Below are 20,183 nucleotides of genomic sequence, written 5' to 3' on the forward strand. Positions count from 1 at the left end.
ACAGGTATTTATTGGCATCAGTTAACATGCCAGTCGTACTTTTGTGTGAGTAAAGATTTACACAGATTTCTTTATTTTGCCTCGCCAGTGTCCTTTTCAAGAGCAAGCTGCTGACTGAATATTTCAAATGAAGTGAAACATGTTCATACACTTTTCTGAAATTCGCAAGTTTGCTGATTGAGGTGATGATTTCTGACACTTGGGATAACGGGGAAAAAAAAAACCAAACAAACAAAAGAAATGATCGTATATGAGTGAAAAAAATGAATTGTTCGGGGGTAGCAAATATAATGAAATCTTCATCTTACGATGTTTGGTGACGTATACACGTCCGTTGATGTGACATATTAATGAATTTAAATACTATTATAGTCACAATCATGCCATGGTATGAAAGAAAAGTTTCACAACCTCGAGCGGGAAACGAACCTTTGACTTCCTGTTCTCCGGTCAGGTGCTCTGCCACTGAGCTATCGAGTTCGTCTCACGCCAAACGCTTGGAATTATCCTTTCATACTGGCGACTCTGTTGCCTGACCGGAGAACAGGAAGTCGCAGGTTCGATTCCCGCTCGAGGTTGTGAAATTTTTTTTTCATACCATGGCATGATTGTGACTATAATAGTATTTAAATTCATAAATATAATGACTTTAAGAGGAATTTAAAGGATCACCATTACTTGTAGACGGGTTGTTTACAATTAATATATCAATGTAGGTGACTTTATATTTGTTTATTTTATGTTGACTGACATGTACTATATTATGTGTTTTCAGTGTGATAGTATTTCTGTTAACAGTGACTTATTTAATATTTTTCTTCTTTAGAGATCACCAATTCTGGCCATCCTGTAGCTTCATCAAATTTTCTCCTGAAATGCATATCACATATTTCTCCTAACACCACCTCGGCTGTTGTGTGGACAATGAGATCACCCACGACATGTCCAGACACTGTGTTCCCGTTGCTATCACCAAGTGTAATGTGGAGATGAGCACCATCCTTGCAAACTGTTCCAACCAATGAAGAAATTTCAAAATACTTGTTAATTGTCTCTACCTGTAAGAAAATAATAATTATTGTTAAAATTCATTAATATAATTTAAGAACTGTTTTTCAGTGAGCTATACAATGCAATTAGAATAATAGTAGCACTTCATTTGCTGTACGTATGAGTGGCAAAATTTGAAAAGTGAAAGAATTTATACAAGAAGTAAGGAATGCCTATTCATAGAAGAAGTCCTCATTTATTTTATTAACACTGAAACACTACTTATATGGAAGCTCCGAAAGTTTCTGTTAAACTTCGAGCATGAATATACCTAGAGAGACCATGCCATATGGGCCACTGGCGTAACTCAATCGGCTAAGGTGCTTGCTTATCGATCCGGAGTTGTGCTTAGGTGGGGGTTCGATTCTTGCTTGGGATAATTACCTGGTTGGATTTTTTCCGAAGTTTTCCCCAAATGTAAGGTAAATGTCAGCTAATCTATGGCAAATTCTCGGCCTCTTCTCGCCAAATATCACCTCGTTATCACCATTCCCATCAATGCTAAATAACTTCATAGTTGATACAGCTTTGTTAAATAACCAAGTAAAAAATTAAAAAAAAAATCATGCCATATGCCGACACCAGACGGAAGTGGAACCAATATTACGGGGCTTTCGATCAGCTGATGTTGAGCAAAACATATCTTTTGTATACAGTGTTTATATGGCAGGGTTTGTGTTCATTTTTTTATCTTTATACGATAGTGCCTATTATTCTTCTGATTCCAGAATGTCATTATACTATTAATGAGAGCAGAAGAGCTGTAAAATAATGTAAATTTTAAGATTACAATTTAAATTATGTGAATGCAGCACTGAGTAAGTGGAACGTTTCAGAGATATGATTAAATGTGCTTTTTTTTTTTTTTTCAAGAATTCAGTTTTAATATATGTAATTTTCGACCATGAAGCATATCATTTTGTGTAGATCAGTGGTTGCTGCGCTAAAAATTCATATTCCTCACATTCTACAGAATCATAATCTATAACATGAGTTCTGATTGTTTCAGTTTTCAACCTTGTAAGAAGAAGAAGGCATTTTAGGTAAAAGTTCTGTTATTACTTAAAGCTAAGTTCTTCATTGCTATAAAAGTGCACATAGTTACAGCTACCCAATGTTAATCCAACACTGAGCTTGTAGGATTTTATGGGAGGTTTGTGTTTATAATTAAATGATATAGTCATACTCAGTGGCGGCCGGTGAAGTTTGGGTCTAGGTGTTGCACTTTCTGTGATTTTAATCCAATGCTGGTACTTAAAAGATTAATATCAGTAATGCCCGTTCTTGTCCATGACTGTTCCCCATCAAACAAAATACACGGAAAACAAAACAGTGCGTTTTTCACTTCACAACCACAAAGCCAGTCATGATTATTGTAAATTTCCTTTCTAAAAATTCCCTTGAACTGTCTTTTCCCCGTAGTAACTATGTGGACAATATTTAGATCAGGCAATGGTCTACCAAGTTCTTTAATTTTTTTATTTTTCTTCGTCAGAAAGTACAGAGAAGTTCTTGTTTTGTAAACTATTTACAGAATTCGTAATGGTAAACGCATGTATATCACAAACTTGAAGAAAACATCACTTCACAATGCACTATAAAAATTGTGATAGCTACCACATTTCACATAAAACTCATTAAACTCCAAAAAAGTTCCTGTTTTTTAAACAACTTACAAAATTCATAACGTTATATGCCTATGTACTTATGTCACAAACTTGACGAAAATATCACATCCAATAAAAAAAAATTGTATTATGCAGCACAATTCACATAAAACTATTTAAATTCCAACAAAAACTAAATATTTAAGAGAGGATTAAATGGATTTCACACGATTATAAAACGACTGGACCACGTGCTCACCTAGCTACATGTTGGTCAGGAAACAGGAAGTGAGAAACCACGTAAGAAACAAAGATTCGGAAAAAATCTGAAAATTTCGTCTCAAGTCACTATTCATCCAGCGAATGTGTCCCTTTGGAATGGTCACTTCTGCAATCTACGGGCAAATACAAGAACTATTTGCTTCCGGTTGTTGCAGGAGCTTTGCCGTGACCAGCTGTGTTAACTGCTGGGATAGGGAACTCTGAACTGAGCCTACCTTCAATACAAGCCGCTACACGAATCTGGCTGTTACTTGAGCCTCACAACGACCACTTCTGAAGTATTCACAATTTGATGAATTTTATAAATTCTGATTATTATATACTCGAATTCTGTTGTTGTTGTTGTTATCTAATGCTGGGCTTTGGCAACGAAGCCATTAGAGTTCTTGCTCTCCAATATTTCTCTGTGGTGGATCCATCAGGTAGAACTTCACAGGTTATGAGATGATCTTCAGTCATTTCTTCTTCTTTGTTGCATAGAGGGCTATTTGGATTTGTGTAAATTCCTATTTTATTCAAGTGTTTGGCCAAATAATCGTGTTCTGTAAGCAGTCTGAATTTTGCTACTGCAGATTTACGTGGGATTTCTGGAATAATTTCTGTTTTTTTTATTAAAATGCTCCATTTTTTTATCTTTGGCTTTGGTACATAGTGCTTGGTTTTGCTTGATTTTATATTTATTTTTAATTAGTCTTTTGATGGATGTAAAAGGTAGGCTTGTATTTGTATTCTGAATTAAATTGGATCCTTTTTTGGCAAGAAAGTCAGCAGTTTCATTTCCAGCAATTCCGCAATGTGCAGGTATCCATTGCAATTGAATTCTTTTCTGTAGTTTTTGAAGTTGTTGGATCATTTTGTGACATTCTTTAATTTGGATTGACATCATTTTATATGAATTTATTGCATATAATGCTGCTTTAGAATCAGAGAGAATGACAGCATTTTGAAATTTATCTATTCTGTATAGTAGATGTTGGAGTGAGATATGAATAGCCATTATTTCCGCATCAAAATTTGTTGTATGATGTCCTGCTGGTTGATAAAATGAGAATAACGCACACGTAATTCCTGATCCTGAGTTGTTATCGATAGTAGACCCATCTGTGTAGATATGTAACCATTTTTCTGGTGGGTATCTATTGTTCACAGCTTCTAATGCCAGCGCTTTTAGTACAGTTTCAGATTTTGTAACTGGTTCTTCTAAATCTAGTTGAATGTTAATTGGTTCGAAGGTTAGAGGGTTTTCTCTGCTTAAAATGTTTTCTTTAGATTTAGGGAGATTCAATTCTGTTTTTATTTCCGTGACTTTGGACAGGAAACTTGTTTGTGTTTTCAACTTGGTTGGTTGTAACAGTCTTTTTTCCCATTTTGTTGTTGTTAACCGTAGCATTTTTTCATGGTGTGTTAGTGCCTGCTCCTCTAGAGTGAGATATATTGGAGGGTTCTGGGTTAGGGCTTGCATTGCCGTGATTGGGGTTGATTTTGCTGCACCAGTTATTAGTCGCAGGGCCTGATTTTGGCATACTTCTAGTCGATTCAGGTTGAAATTATTTGCTGTAATTAATACCTCCGCATTGTAGAGAAGTATTGGCTTGATGAATGTTTTGTACGTGATGTTCAAAGTCTGCCGATTACTACCCCACTTGGCTCCAGCTAATCTCTCTCGAATTCTTGAATGATATATAAATAAAAATATGTATATATTTCAATTGGACGAGAAGGAAACTTAAAATCTGTTTAGTTATTTAATATAAACAAAATTTTAATGTGCGGGAAAAACTTTGTCGTCATGCAACACTGCAACATGATCAGCGGCCGCCACTGGACTACGTTTTTAAGAAATGTATTTCATTATAAGCAGAATGTTACAGTGTCCTCAATCCAACATAAATTTAATCCCTTAAAGTTTTTTGAGCGAGCTTGTTAAATTTATAAGTGAAGCCAGATCAGAATTGGTTAGGATACAACTTTATCTAATAAAGGAAAGATTTGAAAAATCTGAATGATTGTAATAGTATATTTAAATTTCTTTGTGAATTCAGAGAAATGACAGAGGATTAAATAAAAAAATCTTGTTCTGATTTAGACGTTTCCCTTCAAATGAATACAGAAGGTTCAACTTTCAAACAGAAGTATTCTATTTTGAATCTTGCGTACACCACTTTTAACACTTGAATATAATTAATTGATGAACTAGTGGACTTACTCGTGTTAAATATGTAATATTTGTCAGGCTTACAGCTGTTTCAGTGCTTCACGCACCATCATCAGAGCCTACTAGATCGCTGCGTCATTTCGAACTTCTCTGCCTGTTAGGAGGGTGCGTTTTATTGTTGGAAGGTGTTGAAGTGTGGAGTCGAATAGTGTGTGTGTACTGAAATTGATCTGTGTGTTGAGGATTTGATCGGGGTGTGTTTTAGTGTGTTTGTATATTTCGTATTGTTCTAGTGTGTTGAGTTTTTGGTTCTTGGGTTGTGTGTGTAGGATTTCCATGTCCGTATTTATGTTATTGTATGTATGGTTAGTATTGGTTATGTGATCGGCGTATGTAGATGTATTGTGTCCTCTGGTTATAGCTTTAATGTGTTCTTTGTAGCGTGTTTGGAATGATCTGCCTGTCTGTCATATGTAGAACTTGTCGCAACTATTACATGTGAGTTTGTATACATCTGTGTAGTCGTATTTATTTGTTTGTGTTTTTTGTGTGTTGAGATGTCTTTGTAGTGTGTTTTCTGTTGTGTATACACAAAACAGAACACAAACACAAGAACACAAGAAATACATCACACTAACATATGAAAACAAAAGCACACATAAGGTCGCATCTTCATTCAGAAAACAGAAATACAACATAACATACACAACAGAAAACACACTACAAAGACATCTCAACACACAAAAAACACAAACAAATAAACACGACCACACAGATGTATACAAACTCACATGTAATAGTTGCGACAAGTTCTACATATGACAGACAGGCAGATCATTCCAAACACACTACAAAGAACACATTAAAGATATAACCAGAGGACACAATATATCTACATACGCCGATCACATAACCAATACTAACCATACATACAATAACATAAATACGGACATGGAAATCCTACACACACAACCCAAGAACCAAAAACTCAACACACTAGAACAATACGAAATATACAAACACACTAAAACACACCCCGATCAAATCCTCAACACAGATCAATTTCAGTACACACACACACTATTCGACTCCACACTTCAACACCTTCCAACAATAAAACACACCCTCCTAACAGGCAGAGAAGTTCGAGATGACGCAGCGATCTAGTAGGCTCTGATGATGGTGCGTGAAGCACTGAAACAGCTGTAAGCCTGACAAATATTACATATTTAACACGAGTAAGTCCACTAGTTCATCAATTAATTAAGAAGTATTCTGGTACATGTCACAACATTCGGACTCCCGAGAATATTGCAGCAGTGAGGCATGCTGTCACCACATCTCCACGATGCGACGTTTTCAGTCATTAAACATGCTCTGGTATTGGGAATATCTGATTGGAGTGTCAGACGAATCTTACACCTAGCCCTCAAGTTCCATCTCTACAAAGTTACGGTGGTTCAGGAACTTCGACAATGTGACTGGCTCATTCGCCAAGATACTTGCGAGACCATATTGAAAAAAATGTGCCAGTAGTAACTAAGCTTATTCCTATTTGTCGGGCTGTGTCAATAAACAAAACCTTCGGTATTGAGCCCCAGAAATACGTCAGCGACCTCTCCACAGAGTGCGTGTTACTGTTTGGTGTGCTTTTTTTTTTTTGAGGAAGAAAGACGCATAGTCACTGTTCCAAGAGTGTATAGCTCGTGAAGGCAAGCATTTGGACGATATTTTTTTTTTAAACAAAGTGATGTCAAAATGGCAAGTATTCTTCTGTAAAATGTTGTTGTTGTTTTCTAATGCTAGGTGTTTGACAATGAAGTCATTTGACCTCTTGCACTCCAAAATTTTTCAAAGATATTATCATGACCAGCCACTGAAGCACAGATTTTGAGGTGTTCCGAATCCATTTCTTGGTTTGAGTTGCACAATGGGCAGTTAGGGGACTGATATATTCCAATTCTATGCAGGTGTTTGGCCAAACAATCATGGCCTGTTGCCAATCTAAATGCAGCTACAGACGATTTTCGTGGTAAATCAGGAATTAACAGTGGATTATGATGCAGGGAGTTCCATTTTTTCCCTTGGGATTGAGTTATCAAATTTTGTTTGTTGAAGTCTAAGTATGTAGATTTAATAAATCTCTTCACAGAGTAATACGTAGATTTAGTAACAGGTCTGTAAGTAGCAGTGCTGCCCTTCTTTGCTAAAGCATCTGCATTCTCATTTCCCAGGATTCCACAATGGGATGGTATCCATTGGAACACAATTCTTTTATTGAGTGATATTAATTGAGAGAGCATTTTAGTTATTTCTGCTGTTTGAGATGAAGGTGTGTGTTTAGAGACTATTGATAGAATAGCTGCTTTGGAGTCTGACAATATAAATGGTAAAATAAAATTTTGAATGGGAACTATGTTGTTCTTTTTATTTATGTTTCAAATTGAAGAGATTATTCTGCCGGACCCTGTGTTTTCCAATTTAAGTCCTGACCTGCAATTTACTTATTTTTAGATTCTGCAATGTTTCATAGTCCTGTTCCTGGCTATATTTTATATTTTGAAGAGATAACATAAAAGCAATAGCAGCTATTGCAATCATAATCTGAATATAAAATTACAATAAGGTGGAAATTTTATGAGCATAATATATAAACAGTAGAACCTCTATTATCCGTGGTAATGAGGGGGATGGACTGAACGGTTAATCGAAAAAATCGGATAATCCGTAAATAAAAGATTTTCATAAATTAAACTACAATTTCGTAATTTCCTCCGTGATGATGTTTAACATGCAAGGTAATGAATCAGAACTTCAGTGATTTAAGTATCATTGTCAATGACGAGTTTTAAGGACCGATAATAGGAAAAATAGGAAAAGAAGAATTCTCGTGTTGTAGATTTACGTACTCGTACTTTGTACAATTTTATTCTTGTATTTTTTTAATAAATAGTGCACAGTAGTAACGTCAATCTCGTATTCTAATGCGAAATGAGCCACAGTTTCTTCCTCTAACCTCTCAATTATTTGTATTTTTTTTTCGATAATTAGCAGAACACGTTTTCTTTTGACACCCATGGAAGATATTTTGCATAGAAGTACACAGTACGGTCACTCAAATAGTGAGGATAAGGTCTGAATGGTACATGAGTTGAAAGTTCTTGAGGTAATTTCTTTACAAGTTGTGGGGAAAAACACCCCCTCCCACAAGTAACTGTTCCTGTTACCAGTAACGAAAGCATTCCTACTACATATTACGAGTATGTAAGAGTAAAGGCTTGTAATTAATAACTCTCTGCAGAACAAATATGTACTAACATAACGTACAGCACTTCATTTGTTCTCTGCAATAAAAGGAGCTAGAGAAAGACAGTCGGATAATCCGCCAATCGGTTAATAGGGTGACGGATAATCGGGGTTCTACTGTACATATGCAGAAAACAGGAAAGATTGGAAAATGCTGGGTTTGCAGTGAACGACCTGCCATTTTACAGAATACTATGTATGTATATGTAGATATATACAGTCGTCCTTTCCTACTTTTTCATTAGGAACAGCAATAAATTTCGCAGTAATATAATTGTATTGTATTGTACCGGTATTTATTCATTCCCTGTACAATCTATTACAGATTATAGGTTCGTCATTAGATACAAACACACAAAATACACATACAGACACACACAAATAAGATTTATAGTATGAATTTAATTAATTTCAAATATGAATTTAATTTTAACACTCTTAAGTTTTCCAAAGAATAGTAAAACTACCAAAGACACAATAAATAACAACATTTTCCGTTTACAGGACATTAAATAAATAAATTAAGAGAGATTAGGTAAAAACAAGATAGTTCTACATTATTATTAATATTGTTTGGAGAAAAAATTATGTGCACCAGTAATGAAGGTAGGTATTTTGCTTTATAGCTTTAATGCAAGAAATCAGTGATTTTGAATGGCATGGACTGGAGCAGAATAGTTTTTACCCTGGTTTTGAAACCTTCGTAATTTAAGTGTTTAATATCCCCTGGTATCTTGTTATATAATGAGATACCTGCATGAGAAGTACTGTTGAGACTTTTGGTAGTATTATGACAGTTTATATGCAAATTGTTGGCAGTTCTTGTGTTATGGTTGTGAGTTTCAGAGTTCCTTTTAAAATAGTTAAGATTCTTATGTACAAAGCAAACAGTTTCTAGGATGCAGATGCAGGGGAGTGGTAAAATATTTAATTCTTGAAAAATTTCTTTGCTTGGAGTGCATATAGGAACTTGTTTTATTATTTTTATTATTTTCTTTTGAAGTTTAAATATTTTCATAGCTTCAGAGGACATGCCCCAAAGCATTACACCATATGAAAGAATGGAATGTACATGGGCATAGTAGACTACTTTCAAGGTTGGAAGAGATATGCTTTTCGTAAGAATTCTAAAAGCATAACATAATTTGCACAGTTTTCCAGAGAGAAAGCTTACGTGTTGAGTCCAGGAGAAATTCGAGTCAATCCATACTCCCAAGAATTTTGTGCACTCGACTTCTTTTATATTCTGATTGTCAATATATATTTGCAAGTTTTTATGCGTTTTATTTCGATTAAAATTAATAAAAACTGTTTTGTCGATGTTTAGATTAAGTCTGTTATGTATTAACCACTCTTTTAATTGATTATTAGCTTCATTTATGTTATTCTGTAGGATATGAATTAGAAGATGACAACACCCTAAGAGAATTGTCACTTTGATTATCTTTCCCTTGTATGCTGATCAGTGATCACAAAGTAAGCTACATTTCTGTGTCGCATGAGAAGTAGTGGGAGAACAACGCCATTTTGCACGGCAATACATAGTGGATCAGTAGCATCCAGCAGTGTGAGGGAGAAGGTCGTGCTGCTGTTCATCTGCTTGTAAATGCCATTCAAAATGAGTCCTGCAATAAAATATCCCTCCAAGTGTTAATTGCGAGCAGTGATAAGATATCTGCTAACGGCATCTGTACTTTGTAGTGTTTATGAGCAAAATGTAATGACACCCTCACAGCGGTGCCTAATGTTAAAAAATGGACGAACAAATATTCATGATGAAGAAAAAAGTGGCTGGCAGAGTGTTGTCAATGATGACTTCATTCAGAAAGTTGATGAAAAAGTTAGTGAAAAACGTCATTACCATATCAGAACTCTCCAAACAATTTCCTCAAATTTCTCGAATCCTTTTGTATGAGATCACTACAGTAAATTTAGGGTACCGAAAATTCTCTCCTCATTGATTTTCAAAATTGTTTTCTGAACAACACAAGTCACATTGGATGGAATCTGCTTTAACCTTCCTGTCATATTACCACATCGAAGGATAATAATAATGATAATAATAATAATAATAATAATAATAATAATAATAATTTATTTACACTGGCAGAGTTAAGGCCATAGGGCCTTCTCTTACACTCTACCAGGTCACAAAGTATACAAACAATGAAAATTTAACAAAAAGTTAAAGAACAGAATACTAGCATATTACAAATAATAATAATAATAATAATAATAATAATAATAATAATAATAATAATAATAATTTATTTACACTGGCAGAGTTAAGGCCATAGGGCCTTCTCTTACACTCTACCAGGTCACAAAGTATACAAACAATGAAAATTTAACAAAAAGTTAAAGAACAGAATACTAGCATATTACAAATACAAATAATAATAATAATAATAATAATAATAATAATAATAATAATAATAATAATAATAATAATAATTTATTTATACTGGCAGAGTTAAGGCCATAGGGCCTTCTCTTACACTCTACCAGGTCACAAAGTATACAAACAATGAAAATTTAACAAAAAGTTAAAGAACAGAATACCAGCATATTACAAATAATAATAATAATAATAATAATAATAATAATAATAATAATAATAATAATAATAGCATAACAAAATCGATACTAAACAACATGAAAATAATATCATAATAGAAAAAGAAAGTAAAATACATTGGAATATAAAAAAAGCAACTCATTTAGTACAAGTAGTTAATATGGAAGACGTAAGGAAGAATATAACAAAATGGAATGTAATAAAATAATAATAAAAAAGAAAGAAATACGAAAATTAAATAAAATCCACAATAAAAATGGTATGATAATAAATTCATCTGGTGATCAAGAGAACAAAAAAGGGGAAAGGAAAGAAAATAAATATATATATATTTTTTTACAACACTATCGCAGAGAAAAGGGCTTATAATTGAAAGGAATCTAAATTGAAAAAGTGAAATTCTAGTTTATTTTTTAAACTAGACAATGTCCGACAGTCTCTGACATGTTGTGGTAGAGAGTTCCAGAGATGAGCTGCAGAGACGGTGAAAGATGAAGAGTGGAAGGATGTTCTGCGTTTAAAAATGGAGAGTGTGATATGGTGTTGTGAGCGAGTATCTATTTCGTGATATGAGGACAAATGTTGAAAAGGAGAAGCTAAGTAGCTAGGGTTAGAGTTCTGAAGAACATTGAAGAGTAAAGTGAGAGAGTGAATACTTCTTTGCCCTTTGAGACGGACCCAGGACAGCATATTTAGTGAAGGTGTGATACAGTCAGATCTACAGACGTTGCAAAATAAATCGAACACATGCATTATGAACACGTTGTAGTCTGTCTGTCAGTCTCATATTAAGGTCAGTGTAGAGAGTGTCACAATAGTCAAAATGAGGCATCAAGAGCGACTGCACTAAATTCTTCTTGAGACCCAACAGAAGGAAATTTCAGATTCTTTTTAGTGTGAAGAACTTCTGAACAAGGTTGTCACCAATGACGAGATGTGGGTTTTGTATGTAGGCCTAAACGTTTAAACAAAAAGTCAGTCAATGGAATAGGGGTCACACACACTCACCAAGAGAGTCAATAAAGTGCTGACCAGAAAACTCAAGGCAACTGTTTTTCGGAAAGTCAAGGGATACTGTCAGTGGACTTTATGGAGAGGTACAACAATCAATTCACGAGACTATTGTGAAACTTTAGAAGAGCCATACAGAACAAGTATCGCAGTTTGCTGAGTTTGGGTGTATTGTTTTTGCATGATAATGCCCGCCTCCATACTGCCTCTTTCACTCAGCAACTTCATTAACACTTCAATTGGGAAGTGTTCGATTATCCCCTATACAGCCCGCATTTGGCTCCCAGAGATTACCATCTCTTCACAACATGAAGTGGCTTGCTTCTCAGTGGTTCAATGAAGATGAAGTGAAAAGTAGTGCTCAACGGTGGTTAAGTCCCAGGTGGCAGAGTTCTATGGATAGGGGATTTCATGATAAGTACTTCAATTTGAAGGGTGACTATGTCGAAAAGTAGTGTAAAACTATAGCTTCAAGTTGTTATGATAAAATGTTCTATACCTAGATTTGCATTTTTTTTAATTACCAAACGGAGATTACTTTATGAACAGTCCTATATGTACAGTAACATAATAACTAGAGCAGTGGCGGCTCCTGCATATTTCTTAAGAGGAGGAAAGAAGTTAACAGCGCAAAATGACACCTTCTTAAGAGAAACATGCTAAAAATTAGCCTACAGGCATACATGTAAAACCAGGTAGTGTTGGGGTTGGCCTTCCTTTTTGTATAGCAATAATCTGTTCTTGTAAACTGAATTTCCTAAATTGTCCAAAATATGTTATGTTTTCAGTTCCATTCATTGTTGGATAATTGCACAAATTAACAATTACAAGGAAATTCACAACCTTGCAGCATTTTTCGCGCACACTACAGCATCACACGTGTTGGAAGAGACTATAGCTACTAACACGTAACCGGAACCGTTTTACTGAAGTGGGAATGGGAAATAATCTGTTAGGAAAACGAGAATACTGCACCCACCCACGTGGTCTGTGTTGCCACATGTACATTTTACAAGGTCCGTATCACATGCTTTTGAAGAATGTCAGTTCTTGTAAAGTCATACTACCATTAATGTTCAAAGCTGCCAGTGACCGATTAATTTTTCTTACGTTAAAAATAATGTAGTTTGCAGTACTTTCAATTTCAAATATATTTGTATAAAACAGACAACTTTGCTGTTGTTCTGTCCTGTAGGCAATGAATGGAAGTGAATTTCAGGGGCCAAAAAGATCTGCGATAATAACGTAGAACTACTTCCTCTTTGTTTTTATATAAATCCAACTTCAACTTTCAGATATCCTCGAAAGTTTCAAACCATGAATACGAGTAGTAGCTTAAGTTATATAAAGTGAAATGAATAATATATTTTGATTTATAATTTAAAACAAGTTTATATATTGTACCGTATTTCATAGATTTGCGTTAAAGCTGTTTTTATTGTGCCTCCTCCTAGATGTGTTATAGTCTGGTTGACTGCACCATCGTTAGATGGCAGTGGTAGCGAGCTTTGCTGCATGACCAGGCGGTTTCTATTTCCCGCCCATGTGCTGAGGAGGATCTCCTCCCTATCCATTCATTTACTTGCTTTAAAACTCTGCTTCTTTCTCTGGCCGCTGTCCACGTGTGTTAACTGCAGTAGAGGAGGAATGGATTGACTTTCCTCCACACAAACAATCTCGCATCTTTCTCACAGTTTTCTAGCAGCACATGAGTGCGCGTCGTTTAAAACTCGATCAACCGGGGTTTTCTTATAGTTGTGAACTTAAAAATTATCAAATTTTCCTCGAATTTCAAGGCATTTATTTCATTTGGTATTTACTTTCAAAAGAAGAAAAACGTGAGGAAGACATTCCTCCCTTCCTTCCCCCGAGGAACCCCCACTGAATTAGAGAACGGAATTTAGGCAAAAACCTATTTTTTTCCTTGATACATATAGGCTTGAGATTTAATATTTACATTTTTCATGGAAATATAGGTATAAATAAAGGGATTTTATAGTGCCTAAAAATGCCTATTTCGATGTTAGTGCCTATTTTTAAGTTTTGCATTTTTCGTAACTGTTTACTGTTATTTTTTACATCCTGTACTGTTCACATTTCAAGACGGATAACAACAACTCCTTCCTAGCAGTGAACAACACAACAGAGAAGTACCTCCGGGCCACTCCTTCTCATTCTTACAATACTTCAATCCTAAAATTCCAACTTTCAGTCGGGCTGGGTATCATAGTCGGTATAGCGTTGGCCTTCTGTGCTCGAGGTTGGGGGTTCGATCCCAGCCAAGGTCAATGGCATTTAAGTGTGCTTAAACACTTAAATGCGACAGGCTCATGTCAGTAGATTTACTGACATGTAAAAGAACACCTGCGGGACAAATTATTATTATTATTATTATTATTATTATTATTATTATTATTATAGCTTCCTCTGTCTGTCAGTAATTAACACAAATTCGCTGGGTTGTACCCGAATAAGCATTTTCTTACGTTCCAAGACAGATAACAACCCCTTCCTTTTTTCTCACCATTTGTAAGTACAGCAGTGAACGATACAACAGCCACAATAGATGATGCTGATCATCTACTGTGAAGCAAACTATAGAAATGTGATTGGTGAATGAAAAACACTCGTAGTGACATTCTTAAAAAAAAAAAAAAAAAAAACCCTATTTCTTATTTTATAGAGCCTACATAAAGGAGTTTAAGAGTCTATTTTAGGCGCTTAGGGCTTAAAATTCCTCTCTCTAATAATAACTTAATGCATCAGCATACCTTATGTTTCTGTTCTTCATTTGTTGCATAACGCAGAGTTGCTTTCCTTACACTACCACAGCAGGTGAGAATGAACACAGCTTTCAGTTGACGGGATATTACGAAGTCAAGAAGTTGAGATTTTATTTCCAGTCCTGGTGTAAGTCGCATTGCGTGAACTTTCATGTGTCCTTCATGTACTGCCTTAAAAAGAATGATAAAATTATGGAAAAATATGAAGTAATCAGAACCGATCCTTAAGTAGATACTTCAAAAGAATGAATATCGACGAGACCCTGGATATTATTAAAGTCAAACTCGCTGAAGTCCAATTAGATTCGGTTTTAATAAACCAAGTGATACATCTCCTCAAGATTTCATTGAAACAAAATTATTTCAAGTTTAATAACGTTATATACCAATAGAACAAAGGCTTAGCCATGGACGACCCACTCCCTGGCTTATTGGCTGAAATTTTTCTACAAAATTTGGAAAACAACAATGTCCCAGCCCTTTCGAATAAGTTTAACATTACTGCCTATGTTAGATATGTAGACGATACACTACTCGTGTATGAGAACGATAGTAATATCAGTGATAGCATTACCAATGCTTTCAATCAGCTACATTCTAATATAAGTTTTACTTCCGAACAAGATATAAACCGATCTATAAATTTCTTAGCCTTGCGTATACTTATAATGAATTCCAAGATAAATTATGACATCTTTAGAAAGCCTACTTCTACTAACCATACCATAAATAAAGAATCAAATCATCCCGAAATACATAAATTCAGTAAATTTAGATACCTCTTTGATAGATTATTAATGGTGCCTTTAAGCAAAAAACGATTCAACAAAGAATTTGCCTATATCACAAAATTAGAAAGGTCAAATGGTTTTAATAAGCTAGAAATAAATAAACTGTTTCATAAACGAAAAAACAAGTTGTTACACAATCAGCATACCACATGTTCGGCAACTGAATCCACTACAGCTAAGAAACGAGTAGCATGACATACTTTGAAAAAGTTTCCAACCAGCTTAATAACCTTTTTAAAAAACATGGCATTGAATTAGCTTTTCGTACAAACAATAAACTCAATAATATTATTCCCAACAAGCTCAACACAATTGACAAGTATCAGAATAGGGGCATATATATGCTACAGTGAAAAAAGTGTCGACATAAATACATAGGGCAGACTCGTAGAAATTTTAAAACTAGATTCAGTGAACATGTCGCAGATTTTAAATACAACAGGAGAAAGTCTAAGTTCGCGACCCATCTAATTGAGAATGGTCATGAGTTAACTAACATCAACGAAGCATTACGTGTAATACTCCCCTTAAATAATTGTTCACACATTACTGCAGCAGAAGATTTTCACATAGCCCGGGCATTTAAATTAGGCATACCTCTTCTAAACGAGCATATTCCAAATTTACATAACCCTTTATTTAACCTGAACGCACACAACTCACGTGATGGCTTTTCAACCTATCACCATTCTCCCCCCCCCCTTTCATCGTCAGCTGTGACATAGTTTACGTAATTTCTGTACATGCTGCGCACGAAACAGTTGCCTCCTACTCTCCTCGACCACAAGAACACCTCCACACTTAACATTGTAAGTTGAATTCGTATAGCTTTACTCTACAATATAGTCAATTAATTCCTCTTGTTTAACTCTTACAAAAAATCCGGTCTTATAAAGTTTCAATAACATTTCATTTAACAGACAACTGCTCCATGCGCTTGCGTACACATAATCTCTCTACAAGATGCTCTCTATTTAGATTCATGTAACTTATTAAGATCATGGTAATAATAGCATTGTGATTTATATATGCACTTTGTTCTGGTATTGTACATCACTTTCTTTGTATTTTGAGTATAGATATTACATTTGATATTTTCTTCCCCCACAGTTGTCGCATCTAACCACTATCGGTTTTGGAATTCCACATAGACATCAGCCCGATAACTACAATTGTTTTACAATTTTTAAAGCTTATTATGTAATAATTTTAGCATCAATATTTTAACACCTGAATATGGCTTATATAGCCGGTTTTATATAATAATGTAATATCGACATATATTTAATGTTTTACATAGAATCATGTTATTAGATATTATTTGGGTTTATTTGTATTGCATTATATGTGTACCTTTTTCATGCATATGGGCATAAATGGTTCTGATGATGGCTCAATAGAGCCGAAAACGTTCAATTCAAAGTATATGTAACAAAGTATTGAAAACCAATAAATTTGTTAAAAGGATAAGCATAGATGGTATATGAAATAAAACCTTGATTGTTATTATTAATTCCATTAACAGCCAAAGATTGTGCTATTTGTCACTAATATAAGGGGGCTTTTAGCAGTTCTTAAAAATTCTGAACTTTTAATTGTCTTCAAAGTTTCAAAGTTCACAAATTTTGCTAAAAACTGTGAATTACAGTTTTTGTCAATTGGTAATATCACAGTGTTATTTTTGTTGATGATCTTTGAATTGAATGTATTGTGTAATAATAATGATGATTCCGTTCTATTGGTATATCACTGTCATCTTTGTAATAAAACAGATATATTAACTTCTTAAAATATAATTATTTATTGTATTTAAATTATATTTTAAGAATGTATTCCTGAACTCTGTTGAATAACGACCACATTGCATATTTATTTGTCAGTGACATTAACCTTCCAATGAATCATTTTGGAATTAATAGACCTGTAATAATAGGGCCTGCAGTAGCCTACATATATTTACAGATTAAGCAGCATGTGAAGTTAGTGCTAATTCTCAAGTAAAATTCTGTGCTTCCCATTTTTTCTTGTTCCTGTACTTAAATGTAAGCTGTCAGAGATGCAATAATGTGCATTATCTTTTTATTTAATATTACATACGAGGGGGATCCAGGAAATAACGACCGTTCGCGCATACCCGCCGTGCAGCTGACTCCCCTTCCTTGTTTGAAGGTCAACTGGCTTCCTTAACATGTGTTCTCATAATGTTGTGAGTAGGCTACTGGTTGCAACAAGTCGCCATTGTGCATTTTGTGTTACTTCAAAATGAACGACGTGATTGATAATCCCACCGACTGTGAGGTGAGGAGTGTGATTCGATTTTTGAATGCCCGACATTTGAAACCTGCAGAAATTTACCGGCAATTGAAAGAAGTGTATGGTGATACTGTAATGAATGAAAGAAATGTGAGAAAATGGTGGGAAATGTTAAACAATGGGCGAACAAATGTCCACGATGAAACTCGACCCGGACGCCCATCACTCATCACAGAAGATCTGAAGACTAAAGTGAACGACAGAATCTTGCAAGACAGGCGCACATCACTCAACGAATTGCATATTGCCTTTCCTGACATTTCTCGTTCTTTGCTTGGTGAAATTGTGTCGCAACATCTTGGCTACCACAAAATCTGTGCCCGCCCGCACACTGCTGCTTCAACTCGAGAAGTGCTGGATCAATTCGGTTGGGAAATCTTTGATCATCCGCCCTATAGTCCAGACCTTGCTCCTAGCGATTTTCACCTTTTCACTAAGCTGAAAGACTTTCTGGGTGGTACGCGTTTTGGAAGTGATGAAGAGTTGAAGAAGACAGTGAACACCTGGCTTAATGAACTGGCGGCAGAGGAGTATAACACAGGAATTCTGAAGCTAGTGAACAGATACGACAAATGTTTAAATGTGGGTGGTGATTATGTAGGGAAGTAAAGGAAGCTTCAGTTATGTAACAGACTTTGTTTTTTCAAATAAATATATATTTTTTTAATTATTACAACAAAACGGTCGTTATTTCCTGGATCCCCCTCGTATTTTGTGAATTGTTTATTTATTTTTCCAAGTTAATAGATATGGTGAGCATGTACTTATAGTTATTCACCACCAGAGGCACTAGTGATGCTCAGCTAAGACTGTCACAGCACTATTAACACATAATTTCATATCTGTATTAATACTTATACTGTGATCCAATACCTCTGACTGAGGTTCTGGCTGATATAGGCCTATACATCTATTATTAGACAGTACATCTCACTTGACGCTATAGCCAGAGGAAGAACAATATTGTTTGTATGCATCTGAAGTCTGATTAGTGTAATATGTATATAGTCAACGATGTATGCAATGGAGGCGCAAAGGAACTAACCACCCTACCCCATTATCTTCTGGCTTAGTTGCCTCATCAGTGATGTCTTGTTGTGTTACTTGTGGGGTCCAACCAGACTTCGGAACAACTGAGGTCCAACTATTTCGTGGTTGTCCTGATATTGTCTTGATTTTAGGCAGTGTATATTCAAGTCTATACAGCAAGAGAAACGAAACAAAACAACAATCTTTGGGCAGTAAAATTACGCTTATCGGTAAGGTTGTAATTATTAAACAAGGTCACCGTATTTGTTGCAACACTCAATCGGAACAAACTAGATGTGCATACTACTTTGGCAGCCAGCAGCATAGCTCAGTCGGCTAAGGCGCTTGCCTGCCGATCCGGAGTTGCGTTCGGGCGTGGGTTCGATACCAGCTTGGGTTTTTTCCCCAAATTTTCCTCAGCCATAAGGCGAATGTCAGGTAATTATGGCGAATCCTCCGTCTCGTCTCGCCAAATACCATCTCACTATCACCAATTCCATCGACCCTAAATAACCTAGTAGTTGATATAGCATCTTCAAATAATCTAACCAGGTAAAAGAAAAACTACTTTACATCGCGATCAAAGATAGATCTAAACTAGTGCATAGCAAGAGGAGTTCTGAAAACACTGATGGTATTGTAATTGCAAAAAAAAAGTTTATGGCTAAAGATAATAATAATAAAAAAAAAAAGGATTGTAATAGGGATGGTTACATTTCAAACATTCATGTTAATATGAATTAAACGGGGATGTGCAAACAAGTATTTTGAAATTCCCGTTATTTCCTGTGCAGGAAGTCGTTTGAAAATCCCGCCATTTTTGTGCATGTGGTGCTCCACTGCTGGTAAAAAGAAGCTTCTTGACAGATTACACTTAATCCGCCTTTTCAGCCTCTCTCTTCTATTTTACTCCTCTTGTGCAGTTAATTTCCTTCATACTGACATTCCGCTTATAAATTTTCAAGTGTTTAGAACTCTCCCCTCAGTCATACCAATATAACTTTGGTGACATTACGAAAGTTTCACGCTAGTCTACACTCGCATATACGAATCTGTGAGAGGTTAGATTACATTAGGCTTTTGTTATGCCTTGCAAATACGAATCTGTCCAGGATTTTCAAGAACTGGGCAAAGACTGGTGGTTTTTTGTTTTATGACGTCGGTACTGGGCACTGGCACTTCCGAAATCACAGAACTTCGCTGATTCACCAAAGATAGTCTCAACACGTCTTTGGTCTCAACGTCGCTAATTTCAATTCATGTTGTTCATGAAAGTCT

At 35.3% G+C, this 20,183-nt stretch overlaps 1 protein-coding gene across 6 annotated transcripts in view; it reads right to left on the reverse strand.

The window, feature by feature from the left end:
• Positions 1-713: 713 nt before the first annotated feature.
• Positions 714-20,183, reverse strand: part of LOC138705226 (calphotin-like) — a 61,294-nt gene continuing 41,824 nt past the window's right edge. For 3 of the 6 annotated variants that reach the window (XR_011333667.1, XR_011333669.1, XR_011333668.1), the window contains 2 exons: positions 14,761-14,943; positions 714-1,058 (listed from right to left, as the gene is read on the reverse strand). Coding sequence is in view for 1 of the 6 variants with exons in the window: in XM_069834034.1 (XP_069690135.1) it covers positions 1,045-1,058 (14 nt within the window). In the remaining 5 variants the exon portion in view is untranslated. Of the gene's footprint in view, positions 1,059-14,760; positions 14,944-18,929; positions 19,371-20,183 lie in introns of those variants that run through there. The other 3 variants (XR_011333671.1, XM_069834034.1, XR_011333670.1) reach the window with 2 other exon arrangements.

Source organism: Periplaneta americana, chromosome 8 (assembly GCF_040183065.1).
Source record: "Periplaneta americana isolate PAMFEO1 chromosome 8, P.americana_PAMFEO1_priV1, whole genome shotgun sequence".
Lineage (NCBI taxonomy): Eukaryota > Metazoa > Arthropoda > Insecta > Blattodea > Blattidae > Periplaneta > Periplaneta americana.